Source organism: Oncorhynchus tshawytscha, linkage group LG05 (genome assembly GCF_018296145.1).
Source record: "Oncorhynchus tshawytscha isolate Ot180627B linkage group LG05, Otsh_v2.0, whole genome shotgun sequence".
Taxonomy (NCBI): Eukaryota; Metazoa; Chordata; class Actinopteri; order Salmoniformes; family Salmonidae; genus Oncorhynchus; species Oncorhynchus tshawytscha.
The window spans coordinates 75943300-75968081 of record NC_056433.1 but is presented as its reverse complement, the minus strand read 5'-3'; the positions used below and the strand labels follow the sequence as shown (position 1 = coordinate 75968081).

General features: G+C 44.9%; 1 protein-coding gene across 1 annotated transcript in view; it reads right to left on the bottom strand.

Annotated features, from left to right (window-relative positions):
- The window catches only part of jak1 (Janus kinase 1), an 81480-nt gene that overhangs the window by 5078 nt on the left and 51620 nt on the right, over positions 1 to 24782 (bottom strand). Inside the window, exons 14-23 of the mRNA XM_042322367.1 lie at positions 17958 to 18085; positions 16744 to 16879; positions 14889 to 15040; positions 14518 to 14668; positions 13288 to 13376; positions 12936 to 13128; positions 12702 to 12826; positions 10187 to 10359; positions 9910 to 10027; positions 8111 to 8221 (exon numbers count right to left, since the gene is read on the bottom strand). Coding sequence (XP_042178301.1) covers positions 8111 to 8221; positions 9910 to 10027; positions 10187 to 10359; positions 12702 to 12826; positions 12936 to 13128; positions 13288 to 13376; positions 14518 to 14668; positions 14889 to 15040; positions 16744 to 16879; positions 17958 to 18085 — 1376 coding nt within the window. The remainder of the gene's footprint in view (positions 1 to 8110; positions 8222 to 9909; positions 10028 to 10186; positions 10360 to 12701; positions 12827 to 12935; positions 13129 to 13287; positions 13377 to 14517; positions 14669 to 14888; positions 15041 to 16743; positions 16880 to 17957; positions 18086 to 24782) is intronic.

The window sequence follows — 24782 nt, the reverse complement described above, 5'->3', positions numbered from 1 at the left end:
CTTGGAAATATATACCTGGAAACACACAGATACAATAGGTGGAAATATCAACTATGAATATAATGTAAACTTCACTTTTTGGTAACTGTTCAAAATATTGCTCTCATTCAGGGCTGTATGGTTCTGCCTTTTTAATGTTGTGGCTATTGTAATTGTCTCTAAGGAAAACAAGTGGGCTCAGACATCGAAAAAAAATTGGGGTCCAAGATAACTTAAAGGATTTTGTATCTTTAGCCCCAAGTCTTGCAATTAAGTCAAAGGGGCAATCACTGATTATATTTAGTCTCAAATCCAATATGGCATCCAAAATCAAATATGGCTGCCATAATAACATTTGAAGGAGGTTAAAATCACCTGTAAATATGAATTTAGTATTTTAGTATATATTTTTATTGTGTACAATAGTCATGCCTATAAAGACTGTTGGTGTGTATACATTTTATTCGGAATCAGTGGAGGCTGCTGATGGGAGGACAGCTCATAATAATGGAAACCATGTGTTTGATATCTTTCCACTTATTCCGTTCCAGCCAATACCCTGAGCCCGTCCTCCCCAATTAAGGTGCCACCAACCTCCTGTGTTCTGAATCCAATATGGCCAACATGATTACACAAACACTTTAGCCTGCATATAAGTAGCCCTCGTTCATTTTGATTGTGTTATTCTGTCTTTAAAATAGTTTCATAAGGCTCTTGGTATTTCTAGCACTATGAGTGGCATTGCCATGCCTCTGTTGTGTTTGAATAGTCGAAGCCAACTAGTTTTTCAAATTGTGTTAAAATCTCATTCACACACAGACAGCATATCAATAATGGGCAATTCCACGAAATATAATAAGGTTTTCACGACACAAGCACTACAGTAGCGTAACCAAGTTATAGGAGAGCAACCATAATACAACAGTCAGCTACTCTAGTAGTGTATATGTACAGCCCTCTTTTCCCCACTAAAACTAAGTGTTGAAGGTTGATTCAAAGTCTTTTGAAGGTGACCAGGACATCATTGTGTCCTAACAGGGTGAGGAGACAAAGTAGCCAGTAGCGTTGTAGTTCTGGGGCCTGACCAGTAGTGGTTATAGTTCTGGGGCCTGACCAGTAGTGGTTGTAGTTCTGGGGCCTGACCAGTAGTGGTTGTAGTTCTGGGGCCTGACCAGTAGCGTTGTAGTTCTGGGGCCTGACCAGTAGTGGATATAATTCTGGGGCCTGACCAGTAGCCAGTAGTGGTTCTGGGACCTGACCAGTAGTGGTTGTAGTTCTGGGACCTGACCAGTAGCCAGTAGTGGTTGTAGTTCTGGGGCCTGACCAGTAGTGGTTGTAGTTCTGGGGCCTGACCAGTAGTGGTTGTAGTTCTGGGGCCTGACCAGTAGTGGTTGTAGTTCTGGGGCCTGACCAGTAGTGGTTGTAGTTCTGGGGCCTGACCAGTAGTGGTTGTAGTTCTGGGGCCTGACCAGTAGTGGTTGTAGTTCTGGGGCCTGACCAGTAGTGGTTGTAGTTCTGGGGCCTGACCAGTAGTGGTTGTAGTTCTGGGGCCTGACCAGTAGTGGTTGTAGTTCTGGGGCCTGACCAGTAGTGGTTGTAGTTCTGGGGCCTGACCAGTAGTGGTTGTAGTTCTGGGGCCTGACCAGTAGTGGTTGTAGTTCTGGGGCCTGACCAGTAGTGGTTGTAGTTCCGGGGCCTGACCAGTAGTGGTTGTAGTTCTGGGACCTGACCAGTAGCCAGTAGTGGTTGAAGTTCTGGGGCCTGACCAGTATTGGTTGTAGTTCTGGGGCCTGACCAGTATTGGTTGTAGTTCTGGGGCCTGACCAGTAGTGGTTGTAGTTCTGGGGCCTGACCAGTAGTGGTTGTAGTTCTGGGGCCTGACCAGTAGTGGTTGTAGTTCTGGGGCCTGACCAGTAGCCAGTAGTGGTTCTGGGGCCTGACCAATCGTGTTTGTAGTTCTGGGACCTGACCAGTAGTGTTTGTAGTTCTGGGACCTGACCAGTAGTGGTTGTAGTTCTGGGGCCTGACCAGTAGTGGTTGTAGTTCTGGGGCCTGACCAGTAGTGGTTGTAGTTCTGGGGCCTGACCAGTAGTGGTTGTAGTTCTGGGGCCTGACCAGTAGCCAGTAGTGGTTCTGGGACCTGACCAGTAGTGGTTGTAGTTCTGGGGCCTGACCAGTAGTGGTTGTAGTTCTAGGACCTGACCAGTAGTGGTTGTAGTTCTGGGTCCTGACCAGTAGTGGTTGTAGTTCTGGGGCCTGACCAGTAGTGGTTGTAGTTCTGGGGCCTGACCAGTAGTGGTTGTAGTTCTGGGGCCTGACCAGTAGTGGTTGTAGTTCTGGGGCCTGACCAGTAGTGGTTGTAGTTCTGGGGCCTGACCAGTAGTGGTTGTAGTTCTGGGGCCTGACCAGTAGTGGTTGTAGTTCTGGGGCCTGACCAGTAGTGGTTGTAGTTCTGGGGCCTGACCAGTAGTGGTTGTAGTTCTGGGGCCTGACCAGTAATGGTTGTAGTTCTGGGGCCTGACCAGTAGTGGTTGTAGTTCTGGGACCTGACCAGTAGTGGTTGTAGTTCTGGGACCTGACCAGTAGCCAGTAGTGGTTGTAGTTCTGGGGCCTGACCAGTAGCCAGTAGTGGTTGTAGTTCTGGGGCCTGACCAGTAGCCAGTAGTGGTTCTGGGGCCTGACCAGTAGTGTTTGTAGTTCTGGGACCTGACCAGTAGTGGTTGTAGTTCTGGGACCTGACCAGTAGTGGTTGTAGTTCTGGGACCTGACCAGTAGTGGTTGTAGTTCTGGGGCCTGACCAGTAGTGGTTGTAGTTCTGGGGCCTGACCAGTAGTGGTTGTAGTTCTGGGGCCTGACCAGTAGTGGTTGTAGTTCTGGGGCCTGACCAGTAGTGGTTGTAGTTCTGGGGCCTGACCAGTAGTGGTTGTAGTTCTGGGGCCTGACCAGTAGTGGTTGTAGTTCTTGGGCCTGACCAGTAGTGGTTGTAGTTCTTGGGCCTGACCAGTAGTGGTTGTAGTTCTTGGGCCTGACCAGTAGTGGTTGTAGTTCTGGGGCCTGACCAGTAGTGGTTACAGTTCTGGGGCCTGACCAGTATTGGTTGTAGTTCTGGGGCCTGACTAGTAGTGGTTGTAGTTCTGGGGCCTGACCAGTAGTGGTTGTAGTTCTGGGGCCTGACCAGTAGTGGTTGTAGTTCTTGGGCCTGACGAGTAGTGGTTGTAGTTCTGGGGCCTGACCAGTAGTGGTTGTAGTTCTGGGGCCTGACCAGTAGCCAGTAGTGGTTCTGGGGCCTGACCAGTCGTGTTTGTGGTTCTGGGGCCTGACCAGTCGTGTTTGTAGTTCTGGGACCTGACCAGTATTGTTTGTAGTTCTGGGGCCTGACCAGTAGTGGTTATAGTTCTGGGGCCTGACCAGTAGTGGTTATAGTTCTGGGGCCTGACCAGTAGTGGTTGTAGTTCTGGGGCCTGACCAGTAGTGGTTGTAGTACTGGGGCCTGACCAGTAGTGGTTGTAGTTCTTGGGCCTGACCAGTAGTGGTTGTAGTTCTTGGGCCTGACCAGTAGTGGTTGTAGTTCTGGGGCCTGACCAGTAGTGGTTGTAGTTCTGGGGCCTGACCAGTAGTGGTTGTAGTTCTGGGGCCTGACCAGTAGTGGTTGTATTTCTGGGGCCTGACCAGTAGTGGTTGTAGTTCTGGGGCCTGACCAGTAGTGGTTGTAGTTCTGGGGCCTGACCAGTAGTGGTTGTAGTTCTTGGGCCTGACCAGTAGTGGTTGTAGTTCTTGGGCCTGACCAGTAGTGGTTGTAGTTCTTGGGCCTGACCAGTAGTGGTTGTAGTTCTGGGGACTGACCAGTAGTGGTTATAGTTCTGGGGACTGACCAGTAGTGGTTGTAGTTCTGGGGCCTGACCAGTAGTGGTTGTAGTTCTGGGGCCTGACCAGTAGTGGTTGTAGTTCTGGGGCCTGACCAGTAGTGGTTATAGTTCTGGGGCCTGACCAGTAGTCGTTATAGTTCTGGGGACTGACCAGTAGTGGTTGTAGTTCTGGGGCCTGACCAGTAGTGGTTGTAGTTCTGGGGCCTGACCAGTAGTGGTTGTAGTTCTGGGGCCTGACCAGTAGTGGTTGTAGTTCTGGGACCTGACCAGTAGTGGTTGTAGTTCTGGGGCCTGACCAGTAGTGGTTGTAGTTCTGGGGCCTGACCAGTAGCCAGTAGTGGTTGTAGTTCTGTGGCACAGCTAACTGGTCATTCTGGGCAAGCTGCAGTGATAATGGTAGTATCCTTCCTGTATGACTGGCGGGGTAATGGGGCTGTGGGGTGATCAGTTTCCATTTCTACAGTTTGCTATAGGCAGTCAAAAGATGCAGCTTGTATACCAAACTGTAATGTTAGCCCAGCCTGAATGATGCTGGGGATACTCCAGTAGTGGAATGGTTGGTTGTCTGCTTGTGAAGAAAGGGCTGTCACAAACAGTCTTGAGTTCCTTCCAACGCCTAATTGGCCTGTGGGTTGAATGTGTCAAAGTCATATTTCTTTATTTTCCTTTGGATGTCAGGTAGGATTATAATTTGGACAATATTAACTTTGTGTGGTTGGCATTGATTCCGGATTGGGGCCCACCCAGCAGGATATGTGGAGAGTGACAGAACCTGCGAGGGGGACCTCAGGTTACTCAGAGGTTGGTTAGAGTGTAGCTAGGTCATAGACTATGACGAAGAAGAGTTGGTTGTGGGGTTTGATGTTCAGTAAAAGGGTTTCAGAGGAGGTAGAGCTGATCAAGCATGGTGCACAAAGATCACTATGTCACTGTCAATTCCCAGCCACCATAAATGATCATATACAGCCATAAATGGCATATGTCCTTATAGGCATGTTGGGGTTACTGCAGTTTCCCAGGCCAATGCATTAGTCACCACACCACGAAAGCACATTCTTCACATGAGTCCAGTTCAGGTGTCACACGGGCTGGCCAAGCATGGTTGGTAGCCAAATAGGTACATATGAGGAAAATGCAAGCCATCAATTTCCAGACGGCCTCCTGATATGTGGCAGTCCAGTTCCATGGTGTCTCTGTCTCTAGTAACTGCCTGAGGGGAGGACTGATGGTGGAGTGGGCCTATCAAGAACAGTTCTGGAAGATTCAAGTACAGGAGGTTGGTACCTTAATTGGGGAGAACAGGCTCGTGGTAATTGCTGGAGCGGAATTATTGGAATGGTATAAAAATACATGGTTCCCATGTGATTGATTTCGCTCCGTTCCAGCCATTATTATGAGCCGTCCACCCCTCAGCAGCCTCCACATTCAAGATGGCATTGACATTGGAGAGATGCAATTCCTCCTATGATGTGAAGTTGATGGAGTTTCTTGTCAATGAGTGTCAGGTTGAGTAGGTTTATTGTAGCTTGTCATCATGTGTGGTTGCATCCACCCCATGCACCATAATGTCCCCAAGTTAACATGTACAGCAACTCCAGGGCAGACAGCCAGGAAGGTGGACATTATTGTCTGGAAGAAGTAATGTGCCATCTCAACCCAAACAAGATAAGAGTGCACCAGAACATCCCAATGTGCATCACCAATGTAGTGAAGCACCAGGTCTTGTTGGATTCAGGCAGACATATTGGACTAGCAATGAATCAAAGCTCACATCTAAATGATTAGGAGGTGACTTAAGAGCCCAATCCTGGAGGTGTAAATTATATCACAGTGGGGGAAAGTTCTAAAGCTAGTGAGAGGGTGTCAAAGTCCATGGTTGAATTCGTTTTCCTTTCGTTGGAGCCTCCCAGTTGACTCATTGATCCTCTAAGGCTGCGTTTACACAGGCCGCCCAAACCTATATTTTTTTCACTAATTGGTCTTTTGACCAATCATATCAGATTTTCTTTTAGAGCTGATCTGATTAGTCAAAAGACCATATAGTGAAAAAAAGATCAGAATTGGGCTGCCGGTGTAAACGCAATCTGCTGCTTTTTCTATATCCAGACAAAGGTGTTTGAGTGTATATGGTGGGTATCAGAAATGTTTTATTTAAAACATGTAGACTACCGGTAAAAAGTTTTAGAACACCTACTCATTCAAGGATTTTACTATTTTCTACATTGCAGAATAATAGTGAAGACATCAAAACTATGAAATAACACATATGGAATCATGTAGTAACCAAAAAGTGTTAAACAATATATTTTATATTTTGACATTCTTCAAAATAGCCAGCCTTTGCCTTGATGACAGCTTTGCACACTCTTGGCATGCTCTCAACCAGCTTCACCTGGAATGCTTTTCCAACAGTCTTGAAGGAGTTCCCACATGTGCTGAGCACTTGTTTGCTGCTTTTCCTACACTCTGTGGACCGACTCATCCCAAACCATCTCAATTTGGTTAAGGTCGGGGGATTGTGGAGGCCAGGTCATCTGATGCAGCACTCCATCACTCTCCTTCTTGGTAAAATAGCCCATACACAGCCTAGAGGTGTGCTGGGTCAATGTCCTGTTGAAAAACAAATCATAGTCCCACTAAGTCCAAACCAGATGGGATGGCATAACGCTGCAGAATGCTGTGGTAGCCATGCTGGTTAAGTGCGCCTTGAATTCTAAATAAATCAGACAGTGTCACCAGCAAAGCACCCCAACACAATAACACCTCCTCCTTCATGCTTTACGGTGGGGAATACACATGTTCACCCACATCGCATCTCACAAAGACACAGCGGTTGGAACCAAAAATCTCCCATTTAGACTCCAGACCAAAGGACAAATTTCCACCGGTCTAAAGTCCATCGCTCATGTTTCTTGGCCCAAGCAAGTCTCTTCTTCTTATTGGTGTCCTTTAGTAGTGGTTTCTTTGCAGCAATTCGACCACGAAGGCCTGATTTCACGCAGTCCCCTCTGAAAAGTTGATGTTGAGATGTGTCTGTTACCTGAACTTATTCTCTGCAGCAGATGTAACTCTGGGTCTTCCTTTCCTGTGGTGGTCCTCATGAGAGCCAGTTTCATCATAGTGCTTGGTGGTTTTTCCGACTGCACTTGAAGAAACTTTCAAAGTTCTTGACATTTTCGGGATTGTCTTAAAGTAATGATGGACTGTTGTTTCTCTTTGCTTAATTGAGTTGTTCTTGCCATAATATGGACTTGGTCTTTTACCAAATAGGGCTATTTTCTGTATACCACCCCTACCTTGTCACAACACAACTGATTGGCTCAAACACATTAAGAAGGAAAGAAATTCCACAAATTAACAAGGCACACCTGTTAATTGAAATGCATTCCAGGTGACTACCTCATGAAGCTGGTTGAGAGAATGCCAAGAGTGTGCAAAGCTGTCAAGGCTTTTTTTGGTTACTAACTACATGATTCCATATGTGTTATTTCATAGTTTTGATGTCTTCACTATTCTACAATGTAGAAAATAGTACAACTAAAGAAAAACCCTTGAATGAGTAGGTGTTCTAAAACTTTTGACCGGTAGTGTACTTATACAGCTGATTAAACCACAGTTTAACTGTAATTTGGCAGCCATATTGGATTTGGAGTCAAATCTGGGGGGGGTAATGTAATTGCAAGAGTAGGGGCTAAACATATAAAATCTACAGACAAACCTTTGATACGAAAAAATGACAGTTTTTGGTGTCTGAGCCCACTTGCCTTAGAGCCGATTACAATAGTCACAACATCAAAAAACTTGGAACTGTATACATTTTTCTCAGGCGGGACAATACAGCACTGAATGAGAGCAAATTTCACTTGGAAAGTTGTCTATTGAACAGCTACCATGTTTACATGCATGAGAAATATTAATTGTTATCATAACTAACGTTAGTTAAAGAAAATATTTCATACACCTGCCAGACGAACAACGCCCACAGGCAGATGCAAATGAGTTCTAGACATGATATTTCTAGGATTATTAAATTATTCTAGTCAATGTGAAAAACCCTGTAGGTGAATAAAAAAATATATCAAAAGGCACTTTTCTAGCTCCATAAATTATCTCATAGGATGGTGATTTGAGTGACCTATTGAGGATTCCTCTTTATGGTGGAGAAAGAGTTTAAAGAGAGAGAGCATGTTGTATGTGATGGGGTGACTCTGAACAGCATGAGGTAGGCAGGCATGTAGGTAGGCAGGTAGGTATGTAGATCCTACCGTTCCAGGACAGCTCTCAGGGCGGGGCAGCCTCTTTCCCTCCTCCAGCGCCTTGACCAATCGCGTCACAGTCATCTGACCCTGAGTGGGACCAATCATCTTCAAGAACACCTGTGGGGACAGGTCGGGGGGAGGGAATAGCAGAGATAAGTCACCATGGAGACGTAATGAAATGACCCCTGAAATCTAGCCAGTGAGGACTGGAGTGACTTAGTTGTATTGTTGTCACCAACATTCAGAAGACATTAGTCATCGAACCTTACCTCTACACTACATTTAACATTCTATAATCTATTTCAAAACAGTCTTTGAAAAAAAACATACAATGCCTTCAGAAAGTATTCACACTTCACACACTTTTGTTGTGTTACAAGGTGTGATTACAATGGATTTATTTGTCGTTGTTTTGACAATGATCTATACAAAAAACTAATGTCAAAGTGGAAGAAAATGTCTAACATTTATAAAACAGTAATATATCTTCTTTAGATAAGTATTCAACCCCCTGAGTCAATACATGTTAGAATCACCTTGGGCTGTGAGTTTTTCTGGGTATGTCTAAGAGGTTTGCACATCTGGATTGTAAAATATTTGCACATTATTATTTTTAAATTCTTCAAGCTTTGTCAAGTTTGTTGCTGATTATTGCTAGACAGCCTATCCATAACCTAATGCAGTCACCAGTCAAATATAAAGAGTGGTACTCAGTGATATGTTTGGGACAAATCAAACAACACAACACTTTGAATTCAGGACATATTTTTAATTTCTTTGCCACATTTTTTGCAGTTTTACTTCCCTCCGATCCCAGCCTTGTCGCAAACAGGATGCATGTTTTGGAATATATTTATTCTGTACAGGCTTCCTTCTTTTCACTCTGTCATTTAGGTTAGTATTGTGGAGTAAGTACAATGCTGTTGATCCATCCTCAGTTTTAAAGTCACCATTTGCCTCATGGTGAAATGACTGAGCGGTTTCCTTCCTCTCCGGCAACTGAGAAGGACACCTGTATCTTTGTAGTGACTGGGTGTATTAATACACCATCCAAAGTGTAATTTACATCTTCATCATGCTCAAAGGGATATTCAATGTCTCCTTCTTTGCAAGCCATTGGAAAACCTCCTTGGTCTTTGTGATTGAATCTGTGTTTGAAATTCACTGCTCGACTAAGGGACCTTACAAATAATTGTATGTGTGGGGTACAGAGATGAGGTACTCATTCCAAAATTATGTTAAACACTATTATTGCACACAGAGTGAGTCCATGCAACTTATGTTACTTGTTAAGCACATTTTTACTCCTGAACTTTAGCCTTGCCATAACAAAGGGGTTGAATACTTACGGACTCAATTTTTTATTAATTTGTAAACATTTCTAAAAATATATAATTCCAACTTGACATTATGTGGTATTGTGTGTCAAATTCAGGTTGTAACGCAACAAAATACAGAAAAAGACAAGGGGTGTGAATACTTTCTGAAGTATTAAGACAGTAATAGCTAATTGATATTAAGTCAGATCAGATGAGAGACTACTTGTTACTTTACTGTGAATTGAACAGGGTGGTAAAGGGTTTCAAAAAGACCCAATGGATATGTACTAATCATGGCTACTTGATGTGGATGAGGGAGGACATATTGTGACAGTTCGTCTGAGCAATCAGGGAGTTGCACATGTGTGTGTATTATGGCACGGGCTGGTGGGAGTGGGCAGAGTCACCCTGGGCATTGACTGGCGCCATCTGCCTCAATCAGGAGGCCGTGCTGTGCAGTGCTGTCAGGCCTGTGTGTGTACTGACCGTCATGGGGCTGATGGCAGAGTCACAGTAGGTCAGTAGTTCATACATGGTGACACCGAAGGACCAGACATCAGAGGCCAGGTAGAACTTACAGTGGACCAGACACTCTGGGGCATACCTGGCACAGGCGAACAGGAGAGAGGACACGCATGTCAATGCAAATTCAAAATGAAGTCATTATCATTTTCAAAGAGCAGCTTTTTTCCTTTCCCTCTCATATCTCTTCCCCTCTCTGTACTACACTGTCTTATTTTCTCTCTCTCCCTCCCTCCCTCACCAGAACACAGGGCTGTCCAGGTCATCTTTGACCGTGTAATATCCCTCGTTGTCCTTGATGCTCTTGGTCAGTCCAAAATCTCCGATCTTCACCGTGCTCTCGTTCTCCACCAGAACGTTCCGGGCCGCCAGATCCCGGTGGATGTAATTCCGAGATCCCAGATAGTCCATTCCCTGGACAGAGGGGAGACACAGAGATGGTTGGAATTTATCCTATCCCAAAAAATATATATATATCCCAATAATATTCCCATAACACCGCCATAATGGTCCCAACATTTTTCCATAACGTTCCCACCACATATCTATAACACTGTCAGGTCTAGGGATCTGTTCAACCAGGGTTAATGGTCAGAGTTAAGGGTATGTTAGGTAGCGGTGCTAGTGTTAGGGGTGTGTTAGGGGTATGTTAGGCAGCGGTGCTAGTGTTAGGGGTATGTTAGGTAGCGGTGCTAGTGTTAGGGTATGTTAGGTAGCGGTGCTAGTGTTAGGGTATGTTAGGTAGCGGTGCTAGTGTTAGGGGTATGTTAGGTAGCGGTGCTAGTGTTAGGGTGTGTTAGGGGTATGTTAGGTAGCGGTGCTAGTGTTAGTGGTGTGTTAGGGGTATGTTAGGTAGCGGTGCTAGTGTTAGGGGTATGTTTGGCAGCGGAGCTAGTGTTAGGGATATGTTAGGTAGCGGTGCTAGTGTTAGGGGTATGTTTGGCAGCGGTGCTAGTGTTAGGGATATGTTAGGTAGCGGTGCTAGTGTTAGGGGTATGTTAAGGGTATGTTAGGTAGCGGTGCTAGTGTTAGGGGTGTGTTAGGCAGCGGTGCTAGTGTTAGGGTATGTTAGGCAGCGGTGCTAGTGTTAGGGGTATGTTAGGTAGCGGTGCTAGGGGTGTGTTAGGGGTATGTTAGGTAGCGGTGCTAGGGGTGTGTTAGGGGTATGTTAGGTAGCGGTGCTAGTGTTAGGGGTGTGTTAGGGGTATGTTAGGTAGCGGTGCTAGTGTTAGGGGTATGTTAGGTAGCGGTGCTAGTGTTAGGGATATGTTAGGCAGCGGTGCTAGTGTTAGGGGTATGTTAGGTAGCGGTGCTAGTGTTAGGGATATGTTAGGCAGCGGTGCTAGTGTTAGGGTATGTTAGGTAGCGGTGCTAGTGTTAGGGGTATGTTAGGTAGCGGTGCTAGTGTTAGGGGTGTGTTAGGGGTATGTTAGGTAGCGGTGCTGGTGTTAGTGGTGTGTTAGGGGTATGTTAGGTAGCGGTGCTAGTGTTAGGGATATGTTAGGCAGCGGTGCTAGTGTTAGGGTATGTTAGGTAGCGGTGCTAGTGTTAGGGGTATGTTAGGTAGCGGTGCTAGTGTTAGGGGTGTGTTAGGGGTATGTTAGGTAGCGGTGCTAGTGTTAGGGGTATGTTAGGTAGCGGTGCTAGTGTTAGGGGTATGTTTGGCAGTGGAGCTAGTGTTAGGGGTATGTTAAGTAGCGGTGCTAGTGTTAGGGATATGTTAGGTAGCGGTGCTAGTGTTAGGGGTATGTTAGGTAGCGGTGCTAGTGTTAGGGGTGTGTTAAGGGTATGTTAGGTAGCGGTGCTAGTGTTAGGGGTGTGTTAGGCAGCGGTGCTAGTGTTAGGGGTATGTTAGGCAGCGGTGCTAGTGTTAGGGGTATGTTAGGTAGCGGTGCTAGTGTTAGGGTATGTTAGGTAGCGGTGCTAGGGGTGTGTTAGGGGTATGTTAGGTAGCGGTGCTAGTGTTAGGGGTGTGTTAGGGGTATGTTAGGTAGCGGTGCTAGTGTTAGGGGTGTGTTAGGGTATGTTAGGTAGCGGTGCTAGTGTTAGTGGTGTGTTAGGGGTATGTTAGGTAGCGGTGCTAGTGTTAGGGATATGTTAGGCAGCGGTGCTAGTGTTAGGGTATGTTAGGTAGCGGTGCTAGTGTTAGGGATATGTTAGGTAGCGGTGCTAGTGTTAGGGATATGTTAGGCAGCGGTGCTAGTGTTAGGGGTGTGTTAGGCAGCGGTGCTAGTGTTAGGGATATGTTAGGCAGTGGTGCTAGTGTTAGGGATATGTTAGGTAGCGGTGCTAGTGTTAGGGGTATGTTAGGTAGCAGTGCTAGTGTTAGGGGTATGTTTGGCAGCGGAGCTAGTGTTAGGGGTATGTTAAGTAGCGGTGCTAGTGTTAGGGATATGTTAGGCAGCGGTGCTAGTGTTAGGGGTATGTTAGGTAGCGGTGCTAGTGTTAGGGGTGTGTTAGGGGTATGTTAGGTAGCGGTGCTAGTGTTAGGGGTGTGTTAGGGGTATGTTAGGTAGCGGTGCTAGTGTTAGTGGTGTGTTAGGGGTGTGTTAGGTAGCGGTGCTAGTGTTAGGGTATGTTAGGTAGCGGTGCTAGTGTTAGGGGTATGTTAGGCAGCGGTGCTAGTGTTAGGGGTATGTTAGGTAGCGGTGCTAGTGTTAGGGGTATGTTAGGTAGCGGTGCTAGTGTTAGGGGTATGTTAGGTAGCGGTGCTAGTGTTAGGGGTATGTTAGGTAGCAGTGCTAGTGTTACAGTACCTGACAGATCTGGACAGCATAACTGAGCAGAGTCTTCAGGCTGGTCTGGCTTTTGTTGCGAGGGAGGTACTCCTTCAGACTGCCAGCAGGCAGGTACTCCATGATCAACTTGATGGCTCTGCCTCCTGCACACATACAGATAGAGAGGATGGAGTGAGGCAAAGCAGAAGGTGTGTGTTCAGTAGGTAGGTGTGTGTATACATGTGTGTGCATGCTTGCGTATACTCTGCTCACCCTCCTCCTGACAGATGCCTTTGTACTTGACAATGTTGTGGTGGTAAAGTTCTTTAAGGATTCCTATCTCACACCAGAGGTTGCTGCTCTGTTCCTCTCTGTTCTCTGGCTTTAAACTCTTCACTGCAACCAGCTCCCCTGTCCGGTCCCCTCTGGGGTCATACCGACACAGCTCCACCTTGCCAAAGTGACCCTACACACACACACACACACACACACACACACACACACACACACACACACACACACACACACACAGAGAGAACATTCATATCACATAATACTGACAAACATTAACATTACTTGCATATGCACACGGTCTCTGGCATGGTCAAACACACAAGTGTGTTACCTCTCCTAAATCTCGAATCTTCTTGAGGAACCTCTTCTCGAACACAGTGGGGTCGACCTCCAGAGTGGGTACAGGCTTGATAGAGGGGTCTGATAGAGGGATACACACTGTTACACACTGACAACCCACACGCTGACAACATATACACACTCAGTTACACACTGACAACATACACGCACATTGTTGCACACTGACAACATACACACTGACAACATACCCAGTGGGTTTATTCAGCAAAGCAACAGCACCAGTATGATGGATGTCTAACTGCGACATGACGGCAGTACCTCATTCTAGCCACCGTGTGGCAGTATTGAGGGCAGATTTATATCCATGGGGCCCAGTTAAGGGGGAGCTGTGGAGCATGAACCCAGTGAACTCCACAACACTCATACACACACTCTTGCAATCTCTCTCTCTAGCTAGCGCTGAGAAACAACTGCCGTCTCTGTGTTTCATCATTTTCCTTCAATTCGAAAGAGGCTGAATGTATCTCACTGGAGAAAGCATCCGAGCGAACACAACAGCGGCCCTCTCTCTCAGTATATGTAGGCCATCTATCTGATGCTGTCTGGGCAAAAAGAGAATGACATCGTTGTAACCCGTAGCATTGAATGCAAGGGAAGCCAGCGAGCATTTGGCCTCCCTTGATTACATTTTTCAAGTAATATTAGCCAATCAGCGTTGAGCTAAACTGAGTGAGGTTAACTGTGAATGGTCCTGGCACACCAAAAACAAGTGTCAAGGGAAGCCAGTTTGGATTCGGCTTCACACCAAAAGCAGAACGTAATTTACAAAATCATATATAATTGTTGCATCTCCTTGTGTTGTGGTCCTCCGGTGGCTAGCTAGCTAATGACAAGTGTCCCTTTCTTCAATTAGCCATGGATGGAGATAGGGATTTGGTTTTACTTCATTCTGGCCAATGATCCAACCATAATTGTGCCCCTGGCCTGAGAGGATGGAAGTTCAATGTAGCTAGCTAGTTATTTAGACTAACGTTAACTAGCTGGCCTAGCGAATCGTTGCCAGGTAATGAAAGGAAGTTAGGATAGCTAGCAAGCATTTTAGCCAGGTATCTTAGGACAACAAAAGCTAAATGTTTCGGCAACATGAAAGGAGGTTGTCATTGGTGTTTCTCTACAAGTAGGGTGAGTCAGCATGTTTTTTTTTCACTTCCCCAGTGATTTTACCCATGCACTGCTACTGCTCACTGACACACACACGTACTCTGTTCCTCAAGGGTGTCTATGTCTCTGACGATGGCCCTGAAGAACGGGCGTTTACGGGGGTCGAAGGTCATACAATGGGTCATCAGTTCAGCCAGCTCTTTGCAGTCTGGAGTAGCTAGCTGACACTCTGCTGCATAGAACCTTTCTTTCTGCTCAGGGAGAGAGAGAGGGAGGTGAGGGAGGGAGGGAGGGGTAGGGACAGTGGGGGCGAGAGGGGGGATGGGGAGAGGGAGGGAGTGGGGAAAGAGAGAGAAAGAGTAGCTTAAGGGTATCTGATACTTTGTGTCCAAACTGGCAATACATGGCATAGAGATGTGTGAGGGTGTAGGATAAAGTGGATTAAGGTGTGTGTGTGTATACAGTATGTACCTCTGTGAGTTTCTTGTCTTTAAGGGGCACTTCTCCGTCATAGCAGATCTCCCACAGTGTTGTGCCGAATCCCCATTTATCAGCTGCTACACTCAGGTTGGCAGAGTCCTTCACACACTCTGGAGCAATCCAGGGGATCCGGTCCACACACTCTGCAGGTTGAGACACACACACACACACACACACACACACACACACACACACACACACACACACACACACACACACACACACACACACACACACACACACACACACACACACACACACGTATGTAAACACAGTACAAACATTTAGTCATAACACAAACAAACAGTCACCTGCGGTGCAGAAACCAAAACACTATTATAGTGAACACAAGATAATGAACCCTCAACTGTTTGGGGAAGGAATTTGTCATTTTTAATATGTCTGTAGTCCTGTCTTTCCTCACTGACACCTTTACTGTATTACAGTTCCATGAGGCTCTCTGACTGTCTCCATCTCTAACCCTCTCTCTGACTGGCTCCATCTCTAACCTTCTCTCTCTGACTGGCTCCATCTCTAACCCCTCTCTCCATCTCTAACCCTCTCTCTCCATCTCTAACCCCCTCTCTGACTGTCTCCATCTCTAACCCTCTCTCTCTGACTGTCTCCATCTCTAACCCCCTCTCTCTGACTGTCTCCATCTCTAACCCCCTCTCTCTGACTGTCTCCATCTCTAACCCCTTCTCTCTGACTGTCTCCATCTCTAACCCCCTCTCTCCGACTGTCTCCATCTCTAACCCCCTCTCCGACTGTCTCCATCTCTAACCCTCTCTCTGACTGTCTCCATCTTTAACCCTCTCTCTCTGACTGTCTCCATCTCTAACCCTCTCTCTCTGACTGTCTCCATCTTTAACCCTCTCTCTCTGTCTCCATCTTTAACCCTCTCTCTGACTGTCTCCATCTCTAACCCCCTCTCTCTGACTGTCTCCATCTCTAACCCCCTCTCTGACTGTCTCCATCTTTAACCCTCTCTCTGACTGGCTCCATCTCTAACCCTCTCTCTCTCTGTCTCTAACCCTCTCTCTGACTGGCTCCATCTCTAACCCTCTGTCTGTCTCCATCTCTAACCCTCTCTCTGTCTGGCTCCATCTCTAACCCTCTCTCTCTGACTGGCTCCATCTCTAACCCCTCTATCCATCTCTAACCCTCTCTCTCCATCTCTAACCGTCTCCATCTCTAACCCCCTCTCTGACTGTCTCCACCTCTAACCCTCTCTCTGACTGTCTCCATCTCTAACCCTCTCTCACTGTCTCCATCTCTAACCCCCTCTCTCTCTGACTGTCCATCTTTAACCCCCTCTCTCTCTCTGTCCATCTCTAACCCCCTCTCTCTCTGACTGTCCATCTCTAACCCCCTCTCCCTCTGACTGTCTTCAAGTTCTTCCCACAAGCCCTCACGTCACTTCCAGCTGACAGGAATCCACAGCCCTGCCATGCCAGTAACATAAAGAGAGGGAGGGAGAGTGTTCCCATCTGTCAGATCCAGTGGTCCCAGTGGACATTAACACTGTTTGGTCTGTTTAACTGTCTTCACTCAGCCACAGACACAGTAAATGTTTACCAAACATAAATATGCCATTGGGGGGGAAATGGAATGTGAGCTGTGCATTTGTATAGTCTTGTTCCCAAAAACATTCTCCTGGGCCACAAACCTTTCAGAACTCAACATACTGTACAATAAATTCTACAATCTCAAATTGGGCCCTTGTCCTATCTGTCCTATAAGATACGTTGCTCTGGATAACAACACAAATTGAAATGGAACATGATGGTTGTCTTGCACTCAATGTGCATAATTTGCCAAACAAAATGATTCAGTGAAGTCTTACCCTCTCTGGTCAACACAGTGATGGGTATGCCGGGGTCGCTGAGCTTGATGAAGGGTCCTCCCTCACTGTCCACTCCGTCTCTGGCCAGCAGGATGTTCTTGGTACACACAAAGCCATGCACTAGCTTCTTATCCTCCTACAGAGACAGAGACAGAGAGTCTCTAAGAGCTTTGCACACCTGGATTGTACAATATTTGCACATTATTCTTAAAGAAATTCTTCAAGCTCTGTCAAGTTGGTTGTTGCCATAGATTTTCAAGACGATTTAAGTCAAAACTAAGCCACTCAGAAACATTTAATGTTACCTTGGTAAGCAACTCCAGTGTATACTTGGCTTGTGTTTTAGGTTATTGTCCTGCTGAAAGGTGAAATTGTCTCCCAATGTCTGTTGGAAAACAGATTTTCCTCTCGGATTTTGCCTGTGCTTAGCTCCATTCCGCTTATTATCCTTGCCAATGACAAGCATATCCATAACCTAATGCAGCCACCATCATGCTTGAAAATATGAAGAGTGGTACTCAGTGATGTATTATGTTGGATTTACCCCAAACATAACACTTTGTATTCAGGACATTTCTTTAACAATTTCTTTACAGTTTTACTTTAGTGCCTTATTGCAAACAGGATGCATGTTTTAGAATATTTTTATTCTGTTCAGACTTCCTTCTTTTCACTTTGTGATGCAGGTTAGTATTGTGAAGTAACTACAATTTTGTGGATCCATCCTCAGTTTCCTCCTATCACAGCCATTCAACTCAAACTTTTTTAAAGCCACCGTTGGCTTCATGGTGAAATCACTGAGTGTTTTTCTTCCTCTCTGGCAACTGAGTTAGGAAGGATGCCTGTATCTTTCTGGTGACTAGCTGTTTTGATACACCACCCAAACTGTAAATTAATAACTTCACCATGTGCAAAGGGACATTCAATGTCTGCTTTTTTTCCAACATCTACCAATAGGTGCCCTTATTTGGGAGGCATTGGGAAACCTCCCTGGTCTTTATGGTTGAATCTGTGTTTGAAATCCACAACTCGAACTGAGGGACCTTACAGATGAGTGTATGTGTGGGGTACAGAGATGTAGTCATAAAAACTAATGTTAAACACAGAGTCCATGCAATTATTATGTGACTTGTTAAGCACATTTTTACTCCTGAACTTATTTAGGCTTGCCGTAACAAAGAGATTGAAGACATTTCAGAGTGTGTTTTTCTCACCAGGTAGCTGAGAGCGCTGGCCAGTTGTTTGGCCACCTGGAACTTCCATGGTGTACTGAGAGGACTGTGTTGTCTCCGCATGAACACATCCAACGGACCTAACTGGACAAACTCCTCCACCATGATATCTGGGAGGGAGAGAGAGAGAGAGACATGGACAGGGTTGCAAAGGGTCAAAAAACCTTCCGGTAAATTTCCATGGGAATTCAAACCCAGGAATTTGGGGAATTTAGCATAAATTCATCAAAAAAGTTAGCTAATAACCGTGAACCTTTTTGTGGGATACTCATAAGGCAATTCTAGGTCTTGTAGCATATTTTGGTTAAACTATCCCCAATTCAATGGAACTGCAACCCTCTGCATGCGCAGTGCATTCTTGCAGTGCACTCTTCCATCAAATCAAAATCAAATCAAATGTATTTATATAGCCCTTCGTACATCAGCTGATATCTCAAAGTGCTGTACAGAAACCCAGCCTAAAACCCCAAACAGCAAGCAATGCAGGTGTAGAAGGACGGTGGCTAGGAAAAACTCCCTAGAAAGGCCAAAACCTAGGAAGAAACCTAGAGAGGAACCAGGCTATGTGGGGTAGCCATCACATGTACAGCTGAGTCTCAAGATCTTGCACACTAATGAGAAGCTATTGAGCCCACACTACTACACTGTCTGAGCCAAGGACGACATGCTTTCTGGTAAATTTTGATTATAATACTGGGTGGGGTGAATATATTTTATATGACATACATTATTTTTTGTTAACTAGTAAATAGAGTACAGCAAAGTGTGTTTAAATCAGTTCTACATCGTTAACAATTTCTGCTATTTAGTTTTTGCTACAATGTGGGTTTTAGCTTGCTTGAGACTGTTAATTCACCTGTTTCCATACATGTTTCATTTAAAAAATGTATCTTACAAATGAGTTGTTAAATCGAACTGCTTAACTATTTATCTGTACATGGAATTATATTTGGGGTTTTTTACAATTTTTTTTCTGATATTTACAGGAAAATTCCATGGGCATTATCTGATGTGTGGAGACATTTCACTGCAGCTAATGTAGAAGGACAATCTGTGTACATTTGCAAATACTATGCCATATCATATGTGAAGAATGCAACAAAGATGCAGAATCATCTGGCCAAGTTTATAAAGTTCCCTCAGCGCTCACAACAAGCAACCTCTGACAAAAGTCCCTCTACTTCTATTCGAGGTGAAAATGATGAATCAGACACCTTATCGATAACAACAGCTCATGGTCCTCCTGGAATCAGACACCTTATCGATAACAACAGCTCCATGGTCCTACTGGAATCAGACACCTTATCGATAACAACAGCTCATGTCCTCCTGGAATCAGTCGTTTTTTTTTACTCAATGGAGGAACGTAGTCAGAGAAATGCTGATGAATGTCTTGCTCGAGCTGTGTATGCAACTGGTTCACCTCTGATGCTCACAGGCATTGTGCATTGGAAGAGATTTCTGAATGTTCTTCACCCAGCATACACTCATCTAACCAGACATGCTTTATCTACTCATTTGCTGGATGCAGAGTTCAACTGAGTTCAAGTGAAGGTCAAGCAAATCATAGAGAAAGCAGACTGTATTGCAATCATTTCTGATGGGTGGTTGAATGTTCTTGGGCAAGGAATAATTAACTACATCATCTCCACCCCTCAACCAGTATTCAGGAGTAGACATGTGCTTAACAATACACAGACACAAGGGACAACAGACACACCGGTCTCTACATTGCAGATGAGCTGAAGGCAGTCATCAATTAACTTGGACCACAGAAGGTATTTGCACTGGTGACAGACAATGCTGCGAACATGAAGGCTGCTTGGTCTAAAGTGGAGGAGTCCTACCCTCACATCCCACCCATTGAATCTGCTTCTCTAGGACATTATGGCATTGAAAACAATGGATACACTCTACAAGAGAGCAAAGGAAATGGTTAGGTATGTGAAGGGCCATCAAGTTATAGCAGCAATCTACCTCACCAAGCAAAGTGAGAAGAATAAGAGCACCACATTTAAGCTGCCCAGCAACACCTGTTGGGGTGGTGTTGCCATCATGTTTGACAGTCTCCTGGAGGGGAAGGAGTCTCTCCAAGAAATGGCCATATCACAGTCTGCTGATATGGACAGCCCCATCAAGAGGATCCTCCTGGATGATGTATTTTGGGAGAGAGTGGTAAGCAGCCTGAAACTCCTGAAAACTATAGCAGTAGTCATTGCACGGATTGAGGGAGACAATGCCATCCTGTGTGATGTTCAGACTCTGCTTGCAGATGTAAGAGAAGAAATCCGTACTGCCCTGACCACTTCACTGTTGCTCCAAGCAGAGGAAACTGCAGTTCTGAAATACATCAAAAAGCGTGAAGACTTCTGCCTGAAGCCCATACACGCAACAGCTTACATGTTGGACCCCAAGTATGCTGGCAAGAGCATCCTGTCTGGTGCAGAGATCAACAAGGCCTTTGGTGTCATCACTACCGTATCTCGCCACCTTGGCCTGGATGAGGGCAAGGTTCTTGGCAGTCTGGCGAAGTACACTTCCAAGCAAGGGCTTTGGGATGGAGATGCAATATGGCAGTCATATCTCATCAGCCACCTGGTGGAAGGGACTTTGTGGATCTGAGGCTCTTTCCCCTGTTGCCTCCATCATCCTCCAAATCCCACCAACATCAGCCGCCGCAGAGCGCAACTGATCCTTGTTTGGGAATACACACCAAAGCACGCAACAGGCTGACCAATACAAAGGTTGAAAAATGGGTGGCCATCCGGGCAAATTTGAGGCTTTTTGAGCCTGACAACGTGCCAGCCTCAACAAGGTTGGAAAGTGACAGTGAAAATGAGGCCTTAGAGTCTAATGTTCAAGAGATGGACATTGAGGAGGTCCAGGAGAAGACATGGAAGCCTGAGAGGAAGACCACCAAAGCTTTAGTTTCTAGACTATCATTTTACAGATGTACGTTTTTGGGAGATGTGATGGATCATTGGGGATCATTCAATATTCCCTTTCTTTTGTTGTTCCAGTGTAATCATCCCATGTGAAGAGTCAATTCATTTAATTAAAGTTCACTAAATTGTTTATTTCTATTGGAAGGATTTAATCATGTCTACTTATGATAAGGTAAAAGGTTTATGTTTCTGTCTCCATTTGATATGGTAATATAATCCATGCAAAAAACATCTACATTTAAATGGTATTAACATTAATTTGCATATATTTCCGTTAATTCCCATGGAAAGTTTCCACCTCTGAAATGTGCAACCCTAGACATGGACATCGAGCGAATGATACCATTCCACCTATTCCGCTCACGCCATTACCATGAGCCTGTCCTCCCCAATTATCTTCTTTGGGACAGGGGGCAGTATTTTTACGTCCGGATGAAAAGTGTGTCCAAAGTAAACAGCCTGCTACTCAGACCCAGAAGCTAAGATATGCATATTATTAGTCAGTGTGGATAGAAAACACTCTGAAGTTTCTAAAACTGTTTGAATCATGTCTGTGAGTATAACATAACTTATTTGGCAGACGAAACTCAGAGGACAAACCGTTCAGATTAGTTTTTTTGAGGTCACTCTATTCAATGGGTTTTCATTGGGAATCCAGATTTCTAATCAACTTTCCTGCAGTTCCTATCGCTTCCACTGGATGTCAACAGTCTTTAGAAATTGGTTGAGGTTTTTCCTTTGAGAAATGAAGAAGTAATGAGGCTCGAGGGAAGTGTACTCTTTGTTATAGGCGTGTGACCTGAAAGCACGCTCCACTTGTGTTTTCCTCCGGTATTGAACACAGATCATCCCGTCTTAAATTATATTGATTATTTACGTTAAAAAAATACCTAAAGTTGTATTACAAAAGTCATTTGAAATGTTTGGACAATGCTTTGTCGTAGCAGATACAGAATTAGTTAGGTAACATTGATAAATAAGATGTTTTATTTACTTTCATAATATGCTTATGTGAGATACTTGTCATTAGGATGTCTTTTTTTGGACTATACTGTCGGCAGTTGCATTTTCCTTTCTTCTCTAGGGAAAAGTCACTTGGGGCCCAGAGAGGGGAGAGGTCAGGCTTGTCTTTTACGTCTGGTAATATCCAGAATATCAGAAAGGGAGAAGTCAGAATTGAACATTGTCTTCATATGTGAATGTATCTGTTAAACTATGTGATGGGGACATGTCGTGGAGAATTGCAAGATTATGTTATGGTGCTTGTAAGATTATTTTATAATCTTTGTATTGCATTAGAATGGTTGTTTTATTCGACAGAATAGAATCAGTTGAATATTGTGTGTGTTCCACTGAGGATGGGCCTCTATGAGATAACACTGACAGGAGATTTACGATGTCTTTGGCCAATAAAGCCTAAAGAGCATTCCAGATAGTGAGGTAATGTTTTGGTACTATGAAGTACCAGGAACAAGATTAGAATCTCGTTTTAGAGACCAAACTGAACGACAATTTATAGCTAATGCTATCTGGCTATGGGATACTCCTTTTTTAAGTAAAAGGCCCTTTGTGAAGATTTCCTGAGATCTGTGGTTTGTCATGTAAGTTGACAGGGGTGGATATTTGCTAAAATTCTCAGATAATAGCATTGTTTGCTTTCGCCGTAAAAGCATTTTTTAAATCTGACACGTTGGCTGGATTCACAACAAGTGTAGCTTTAATTTGGTATATTGATTGTGTGATTATCAAAGTTGAATTTTTTTGGTAATTTATTTTAATTTAGCGCTCTGCATTTTCACTGGATGTTGGCCAGGTGGGACGCTACCGTCCCACATATCCCAGAGGTTAAGGTACCACCAATCTCCTGTGCTAGATAGTCAATACACATGTACATACACACTTCGAGGCAAGCAACACTAAACCACACATGAGAGCACCAGCTGTTCCAGGCAAAAGTGTGATCTCGCCCTCCATACCCGATGTGAGTAAGACCTTTAAACATTCTCAAGGTTGCAGGGCCAGACAGAAAACCAGGACGCAAACTCAGAGCTTTGACCAGCTGGCATGTGTCTTCACTGACACCTTCAACCTATCCCTGACCGGGTCTGTAATACCAAGTTGTTTCAAGCAGACCACAATAGTGCCAGTACCAAAGAACGCCAGGGTAATCTGCCTAAATGACTATTTCCCTGTATCACTCACATCTATAGCCATGAAATGCTTTGAAAGCAGGGTCATGGCTCACATCAACACCATTATTCACAGACTCCTTGGACCAACTCCAATTTGCATACTGCCCCAACAGATCCACAGAGGATGAAATTTCTATTGCACTCCACACTGCCCTCACCCACCTGGACAAAAGGAATACAGTGCATTCTGAAATACTTTTTCCATATTTTGTTACACGTTACAGCCTTATTCTAAAATGTATTTTTTAAAATCCCGCTTATCAATTTACACACTATACCCCCTAATGACAAAACAAAAATTGTTTTTTAGAATTTTTTGCAAAAACTTTTTTTTATTTTTTAAAGTAACATAAGTATTCAGACCCTTTACTCAGTTCTTTGTTGAAGCACCTTTGGCAGCGATTACAGCCTCAAGTCTTCTTGTGTATGACGCTTAAAGCTTGGCACACCTGTATTTGGGGAGTTTCTCCCATTCTTCTCTGCTGATCCTCTCAAGCTCTGTCAGGTTGGAGAGAAGAGTCGCTGCACAGCTATTTTCAGGTCTCTCCAGAGATGTTTGATTGGGTTCAAGTCAAGGACATTCAGAGACTTGTCCCGAAGCCACTTCTGCATTGTGGTGTGCTCAGGGTTGTTGTCCTGTTTGGAGGTGAACCTTCACCCCAGTCTGAGGTCCTGAGCATTCTGGAGCAGATTTTCATCAAGGATCTCTCTGTACATTTCTCCGTTCATCTTTCCCTTGATCACGACTAGACTCCCAGTCCCTACTGCTGAAAAACATCCCCACAGCATGATGCTGCCACCACCATTCTTCACCATGCTTCACCAGGGATGGTGCCAGGTTTCCTCCAGACGTGATGCTTGGCATTCAGGCCAAAAGAGTACAATCTTCGTTTCAGATCAGAGAATCTTGTTTCTTATGGTCTAACAGTCGTTTAGGTGCCTTTTGGCAAAATCCAAGCAGACTGTGCCTTTTACTGAGGAGGGGCTTCTGTCTGGCCACTCTACCATAAAGGCCTGATTGGTGGAGTGCTGCACAGATGGTTGTTTTTCTGGAAGGTTCTCCCATCTCCACAGAGGAACTGTTTCAGAGGGATCATTGGGTTCTTGATCACCTCCCTGTTCAAGGCCCTGCTCCCCGATTGCTCAGTTTGGCCGGGCAGCCAGCTCTAGGAAGACACTTGGTGGTTCTAAACTTCTTCCATTTAAGAATGATGGAGGCCACTGTGTTCTTGGGGACCTTCAATGCTGCAGACATTTTTTGGTACCCTTCCCCAGATCTGTGCCTCGACACAACCCTGTCTCAGAGCTCTACGGACAATTCCTTTGACTTCATGGTTTGGTTTTTGCTCTGACATGCACCGTCAACTGTGGGACCTTATATAGGGAGGTATGTGCCTTTCCAAATCATGTCCAATCAATTGAAGTTGTCTCAAGGATGATCAATGGAAACAGGATGGACCAGAGCTCAAATTTGAGTCTCATAGCAAAGGGTCTGAACACTTATGTAAATAAGGTAAGTTTGTTTTTGCAAAAATTACTAAAACCCTGTTTTCGCTTTGTCATCAAGGGGTATTGTGTGTAGATTGACGAGGAAAAACATTTATTTATTCATTTATAGAATAAGGCTGTAACTTAATAAATTGTGGAAAAAGTGAAGGGGTCTGAATACT